The sequence below is a fragment of the Sinocyclocheilus rhinocerous genome, unplaced genomic scaffold (assembly GCF_001515625.1).
Source record: "Sinocyclocheilus rhinocerous isolate Xijiao unplaced genomic scaffold, SAMN03320098_v1.1 scaffold2213, whole genome shotgun sequence".
NCBI lineage: Eukaryota > Metazoa > Chordata > Actinopteri > Cypriniformes > Cyprinidae > Sinocyclocheilus > Sinocyclocheilus rhinocerous.
Window position 1 is genome coordinate 144,615 of NW_015634046.1, and position 8,202 is coordinate 152,816.

Consider the following 8,202-nt stretch of genomic DNA (forward strand, 5'->3'; position numbering starts at 1 on the left):
GTTCTTTTCGGCTCATTAAAGATTAATCTTGCTGCCATTTTGGATTAATTGTAGAGGTTTGATAGAATTTAATAAATCTGCAAAGATGTCAACAATTCTGTGTTTTTCTGTCAATATGGGGTGCTGTGTGTACATTAATGAGGAAAAAAAATTAACTTAAATGATTTTAGCAAATGGCTGCAATATAACAAAGAGTGAAAAATTTAAGGGGGTCTGAATACTTTCCGTACCCACTGTATATACCTGGAATATATATTTCTTGTTGGATGACGGACCATCACCTTCAACTCAACTTCAACTATATATATATATATTAATTACACAAAAATAAAATGATTAAATAAAATCAGATTACATGAAAAATAAAAATATAAAACAGTAGTGAACACACGAATAGTTTAACACAGTAAAAGCACGATCTATTTCTTTCAGTCCGGCGTCCCACTTTAAGAACGATCTTAAATCGCGATGTAAAATATAAATAGTTCGCGATAAGACTCTTGCACCTAATAAAGTTTCTCAGATTTCTCTCTCAGACTCAGAGCGCAGCATGACGGAAGAGCGGCGTGATGACGTAGCGCGGGACGCGCCGCGCCGCACGCGTCATCAGCGCGAGACGCTGCCACGCGACAGCTGTTATGATTACTACATGCCTCCACACGACAAGTTTGATTTCTGATTCTTATGGCCTCGCAGCGCGTGTTTGTGATCGGCGATGGTGTTGAGGAGAGTTTGTGAGCTCGTGATGCAGGATGAGTGATTACTCTCTTCAGCAGGAGAATGAGCTCGAGGCGCTGTCATCGATATACGGAGACGACTTCAGAGACATCCGAGCAGAGCTTCCCTGGAAGGTATTCCGCTGCACAAGTGTGTATGTGTCGCTCAGTAACATTGCATGCAGCTCAATGGGTAGTATTCAAGCGTGATTTAGTTATTTATTTCACTTTCTGCACTCCTACCTGCCTGAAGTGCTTATACACACACACACACACACACACACACACACACACATGCATACTGTATACATGTGGGCGTGTCAAATGTTAATTAGCTCTATATGCATCACACACACACACACATATACAGTTGCGCTCATAAGTTTACATACCCCTTGCAGAATGTGCAAACTGTTAATAATTTTAACAAAATTGCATGTTATTTTTTATTTAGTACTGTCCTGAATAAGCTATTTCACATAACAGATGTTTACATATATTCCACACGACAATATAATAACTGAATTTATAAAAATTACCCGTTCAGAAGTTTACATACCCTTGAATCTTAAAGGGGTCATATGATGCGATTTCAATTGTTCCTTTCTCTTTGGAGTGTTACAAGCTCTTGGTGCATAAAGAAGATCTGTAAAGTTGCAAAGACTAAAGTCTCAAAACCAAAGAGATATTCTTTATAAAAGTTAAGAGTTAACCACGCCTACCTAAAACGGAGCAGCAGTAAATGTTTTCAGCTTTTGTAATAGTTGTGCATGAGTCCCTCAGTTGCCCACAGTGTGAAAATATGGATCTCAAAATCATACAGTCACTTTTAGAAAGGGTTCAGATATGCAGAAGATGCTGGAAACCCAAAGAATGAGAGGAGCTGGGGGATTTTTCTGAAGAACAGCAGGCAGTTTAACTGTTCAGGACCAACAAGGGACTCATGAACAACTATCACCAAACATAAAAACAGTCGTGGATCGTCCAGGAAACAACACAGTATTAAGAACATTTTGAATGGGGTTACAAAAAATAAAGAACTTTTCCATGATATTCAAATTTTTTGAGATGCACCTGTATATATAAAATTTTAAATAATTAGTTTTTCTATTCAGTTCACTTATAATAGTTCTCCTTGCACAAACAGGCATAATGTAGTTGTTCATTTCAATTTCTACTATTATGTTATTTTTTTGACAGATATTGCGATTGCGATTTGATTTGCGATTTTAAGGCGTGTCATATGCTAATGAGCTCAGTGCATGTGTTGTTATACTGTCTGGTTCCAGTGTGTGTGGGCGTGTCATATGTTAATGAGCTCAGTGCATCATGTGTTGTTATACTGTCTGGTTCCAGTGTGTGTGGGCGTGTCATATGTTAATGAGCTCAGTGCATCATGTGTTGTTATACTGTCTGGTTCCAGTGTGTGTGGGCGTGTCATATGTTAATGAGCTCAGTGCATCATGTGTTGTTATACTGTCTGGTTCCAGTGTGTGTGGGCGTGTCATATGTTAATGAGCTCAGTGCATCATGTGTTGTTATACTGTCTGGTTCCAGTGTGTGTGGGCGTGTCATATGTTAATGAGCTCAGTGCATCATGTGTTGTTATACTGTCTGGTTCCAGTGTGTGTGGGCGTGTCATATGTTAATGAGCTCAGTGCATCATGTGTTGTTATACTGTCTGGTTCCAGTGTGTGTGGGCGTGTCATATGTTAATGAGCTCAGTGCATCATGTGTTGTTATACTGTCTGGTTCCAGTGTGTGTGGGCGTGTCATATGTTAATGAGCTCAGTGCATCATGTGTTGTTATACTGTCCGGTTCCAGTGTGTTTGGTGTGTTTTGTAGGTCAGTCGTCCTCCAGAGGTTTACCTGACCCTGCGGCCGAAGGGACTCGCTTACGGACAGACCAGTTACATCTCAGTGGACCTGCAGGTCAAATGTCCACCGACATATCCTGATGTGTGAGTGTCAGTCTGTTTATTAGGCTAATAATAATGATTAATAATTCATTACTTGAAGTCTCCCTGAGATTTGAAAATTTGTGCTCTGCTAAAAGTTCCCAGTTAAAAATGAGCGGCCTTTTAAAAACTGCTTGTAAGTCTCCGATTATGCTATATTATCAACAAATCATGGATTTAATATTTTTGTCAACTCATTTTCTTTCAAGTAGCACAGGTTTTGTGTTTCTTTATAAAACGGATAGTTCCGGTCCTTGATTCTGATTGGCTGAGCCGCGTTCGAAGCTGTTGTAAATGACTCTACAAAGTAACATACAGCTTTGTTTACGTTTGTGTGTTGCTCGGCAACCACTTTGTTGGAACCACAACTGATTCTGAGGAACTACATTGTTTGGTGGAAGAATACTGTTTTTATTAATATCATTACACTTTATTTGCTCCGTTTTATTCTGTGAAACCTTACTGATTCACTGTAAACCACAGCTTCACGGGGCTTATTGCTTTATTTTAGAACTGACTGACTGTAGGCCTCATTGATCTGAGCTCATGCACATCAGTTTTTGAGTGAACATTGACAACATTATCCACAAATAATCGCTCTGATCAATGAGGCCTACGATCAACTAGTTCCCAAATAAAAAACAAAACCTGTGCTAATTGAGAGAAAACGAGTTGACAAATCCAAGATTTGGTGATAATAATATATTGCATAATCAGAGATTTAGCAGCAGTTTGTTTTCGGACGGTTAATGCCTCCAGCGAACACTAATATCTCCTTTTCCAAAACATTTACATCCTCAGCCATTTTTACGATTAATTTTGATTAACCTTCTAACACCGATCTGGTTATTTCAATAGAAATACATACTGATCTATTGATATTTTGAAGATTAATATTAATACTAACTGTACCTAAATATTTAGTGCATTATTTATTTCAGTACTTTATATTACTCTATTCATAATGACACATAACTGTCACAGAGATCAGTGTTATTTTATCAAGATACTGTTACAATTTGTAATAGCTTGAAATAGTTTAAAATAGTTTTCATTTTAGTCAATTTTTTTTAACAATTCTTAATATATTTAAAGTCATTTTTAAATATATTTTTAATGTTTAACAGCTTTTTATTAGTTTGTATTTCAGTTTTAGGTATTTTAGTAGATAAAGCAAACTACATTAAAATGGAAAATGTTGCCTAGTTTTGTTAATATTGTGTGATTATGACAAGCACAACAATGTACAGGTAAAGGTCAAAGGCCATGTATATGTGACGTCAAGCAGTCTCTGTCTTTAAAGTGCATGACTGATTTCTGAATGATTGTGATTTGATCGTGTGTCGTCAGGCCTCCGGAGCTGGAGCTGAAGAACGCTAAAGGCTTGTCTTACGACAAACTAGAGCGACTCCAGAAAGAGCTCGACAATCTGGCCCAAGACCGATGCGGAGAGGTGAGACGCTCGCAGACGTTTCGAACATTTAGAGATATTAAACGCATCTCATTTTCTTCAATACGCGTGCACATGCACTACCGGTTAAAAACAGTGAAATATTTTTACTATTTAAAACAGCTGTTTTCTATGTGAATCTCTGTTAAACTGTAATGTATTTCTGTGATGCGCAGCTGTATTTTCAGCATCATTACTCTAGTCTTCAGTGTCACATGATCTTCAGAAATCATAATAATATGCTGATTTGCTGCTTTATTATTGGTACTCAATTATTAATAATGGTTCTTCTTATTATAGTTGAATTAAAAAAAAAAAAAATTTAATAATAAATAATAATAATTTTAATTAAATTAATTAATAAAAAAAACAAATATATATAATAAACTAATGCTGTAAAAAAGGAAAATATTTATAAAATTAATTATTTAAATATAATAATAAAATAGGCCCATATGATTTACTTCAATGCTGTAAAAAAGGAAAATATTTATAAAATTAATTATTTAAATATAATAATAAAATAGGCCCATATGATTTACTTCAATGCTGTAAAAAAGGAAAATATTTATAAAATTAATTATTTAAATATAATAATAAAATAGGCCCATATGATTTACTTCAATGCTGTAAAAAAGGAAAATATTTATAAAATTAATTATTTAAATATAATCATAAAATAGGCCCGTATATTTACTGCAATGCAGTGAAAACTAATAATGTTGATATAATTATTTAAATGTGTATATAATATTTTTAATATAAATCAATAAATGAATAAATGAAAGAGTTCAGGAGGTGCTGCAGAAGAGGATGGCTCTGTTTGAATGGTATTGTTTTATGATGTCTTCCTCTTCCTCTTCCTCTCTCAGGTGATGATCTACGAGTTGGCGGATTGTGTTCAGGGTTTTCTGACGGAGCACAACGTTCCTCCCTCGAGCTCCTTCCACGAGGAGATGCTGAAGAACCAGCGGCGTCTGCGGGAGCGTTTGGCTCTGGAGGAGCAGCAGAAGATCGACCAGCGCCGCAGACAGGAAGAGAAGATGGTACGTGTCACTTCCTGTTGCACAACATATGTGACCCTGGAGCACAAAACCAGTCACTTCCTGTTGCTCAACATGTTACAAACCGTCCTGCTGAATTATCAAAGAGCGGCTCTGATGAAAGGACAGAAACACAACTACAGTGTTGCTCTTTATTGTTGTTTTATAAATAGAGTTGGGTATCGTTTGAATTTTATCGGTTCCGATTCGTAACGATTCCAATAAGATAAATAAAAAATGTCTTTTTACGAAGCGTTCTGTTGCTGCTGAATAACACAAGCAAAAATCAGAACACTTCGGCCTACAAGAGGAACTTTTGCCTTTGCTTTTAACAAAAACACCACGACTAATATACATTTCAAATATATAAGTGTTAAAGACAAGTAAACAGTCAGTGATAAAATGGGAACGAACAAATCAATTAGAAACAGCATAAATAAATACAACTGAACCAAATTTCAGCTACAGAAACTGTAATTAAAAGTTTAAAAAACACTGCATAGGTTTCTTTTTATAAATAAAATATAGATTAATTAACCCTTTAATTGTCACTCATATTTTTGAACATAGACGTGAAAGCGCACGATCCAAACTTACATTTTTCATAATTCATGAATGAAAACATTTTGTGACATGATTTTGATGTATAATTTTCATGGTAATGCAATGTCGGATTTTAAAATGGGTTTCAAAGGATGAATTTTGAGGTTGATTAACATTAATGACATGAAGCACGTTTATTAGGCTGCTGTCTCTTTAACACCGAACGCACGCAGATCTAAAAACACGGTACATGTTAGGGTTGTGACGGTGAGGACATTGTCCCACCAGTTAATCGACGTGTGACAACACCGGTAATACCGGTATCACCGCGGGGGCGTTCCCTCTTTTCCTCGCTTTCCTTCGCTTTTAAATAGCTTGTAAAAGCGGCGTGCGCATTTTACTTTCACTTTCAAATAGCGGCAATTCGGCGTCAATTGCTTGAATGCAACAACAAAATACAACGTCAGACTCACTTTAGCCTATATATAAAACATAGAACTTTTATTAACAAAACAAATAAAAATACACCATGCTATAGGGCAGGCTATGCCTAATATAAAATAACAAATAACTTACTTAAGTTTAAATAGGTATACAAAACTGGAAACAAGTAAACTTGAATAATATATAACCAAATAAATAAGAAAGTAGAACGTTTATTAGCAAAAACGAGTAAGAAAGCTTGGAAGCACGGCATACACCTTGATGTCAAATAAAATAAATAAATGACACAGTTTAAATAAAGTAAAAATCAGCAAATGATTTTTATTACTATAAAAAAATCAAAACGACGGTGGGGGTCGGTGCCGCGGTGGGCAAGTGACGTAACCGGCGTTGCGGCTTAACAACGGTATCACCGTCAGCACCGTCTATCGCGGCAAGCCTAGTACATGTGTGTTTTCTTTCTCATGTTTAAGACAAAAACAGCTGTGTTTGTGATGATGTACTGACGTAGTTTTCTGCACACTGGTCGATAAATATGAAAGAAGTCCGTTTCTGCTCGGAACAACCTTTAATGCAGTGAAGCGCACGGAACGTTTCGAGAACAGACACAAACCGGGAACCTTCAGACGTGTGTGCTGCACGCAAACAAAGCGCAAGTTCTTTTCGTTCCTTCGTTTTAAATCACATTAAAATACGAACGCAGGAATCGTTAAGCAGAATCGAAATGCATGCGTCTTATCGAATACCCGGTTCTTGGAAATTTGGAACCGGTTTTAAAATGGAACCATTAAGGCTGGGTATCGTTCAAACATTTTCGATATCGATACCAATTTTATGAAATCAATTTTATCAAGATTACATTATCTGAAAAAAAACCGTTGGTTTTATTTTTCAGCTTGTTGATGTTTATACAAACTCGAAGACTAAAAACACAATAAATCAGTGCAAATAGTTTTAATAAAGCTCAAATAGTCTTCATTTACACATCTGTTAGCTACATTTACACTAGTGCGTGTTTGTGTTCAAACGCATAGATCAGACAGAATCATGATTTCTATTTATTTTCCACTGATTTACTGATGAATTTTATATAATTTTAAATATTTGTTTACTAGTGGGTGCAGGACACCATAGTTCATTCAATAAAAATAAACAAAAAAAATTAAGTAAACTGTGACATATTACACCCAAAAAGTATTCATAAATTGGACTAACTGTAAAATTAATGAATATTTGGGACTAAAAATAATTCAGATACTTTGACCTGAGCATGTTTTGCTCGAGTGTTTTTTCTGTACGTCCCGAATATCACGAGTTTAAATGTGATTTACACAACAGTTCAGTAAATAAGAAGTTAATACTGCGTTATATTTTAAACACAATATTATGTTTTTGTTCAATTTTGCAGAAAACATATTACCTTTAAAGCCACAGCAGAAGTGTTGTGCATGTTTAGTTTCTGAATGATTCAGCCTTTTGAACGAATCATAAAGGCATTTATCGCCACCTGCTGGCAGATTTAGTTTCTTATTTAGAGTATTATTTCATTTAAAAAATAATAATAATAATAAAAACATTAAAGAGAGAGTTCACCCAAAACAATGTAAATTCTGTCTTTATTTACTCAGCCTTGTGTTGTTTCAAAACTTTCTTTTGTGGAACATAAACGAAGGTATTTTGAAGACAAAGCTGTATTGTATGAACAAACAATACTGAGATGTTTCTCAAATTATCTTCTTTTATGTTCCATAGTTTATGTGTGATTAATTTTATGTTGAATCAAATAAAATATTTCTTTTTAAAGCTACAATTTGTAACGTTTACTTGATACTTTCTCATTTAACACAAAAATAGCTTTAAATAATCTTTTGGGGGTATTTTCACTGTCAAGTTTATTTTGCGATTAATTAGATGAATTGAATTGAAACATTGTGTAATTAATTAGATTAAAAAAATTAATTGACTGACAGCCCTAGTGTGTGTGTATATATACATGTATACATATATATATATATATATATATATATATATATAAAATGGCTCACAC

General features: G+C 35.0%; 1 protein-coding gene across 1 annotated transcript in view; it reads left to right on the plus strand.

Moving 5' to 3' along the window:
• The first annotated feature begins 621 nt into the window (after positions 1-621).
• The window catches only part of eif2ak4 (eukaryotic translation initiation factor 2 alpha kinase 4), a 61,396-nt gene continuing 53,815 nt past the window's right edge, over positions 622-8,202 (plus strand). Inside the window, exons 1-4 of the mRNA XM_016559233.1 lie at positions 622-851; positions 2,563-2,678; positions 4,026-4,128; positions 4,998-5,171. Coding sequence (XP_016414719.1) covers positions 753-851; positions 2,563-2,678; positions 4,026-4,128; positions 4,998-5,171 — 492 coding nt within the window. The 5' untranslated portion in view covers positions 622-752. The remainder of the gene's footprint in view (positions 852-2,562; positions 2,679-4,025; positions 4,129-4,997; positions 5,172-8,202) is intronic.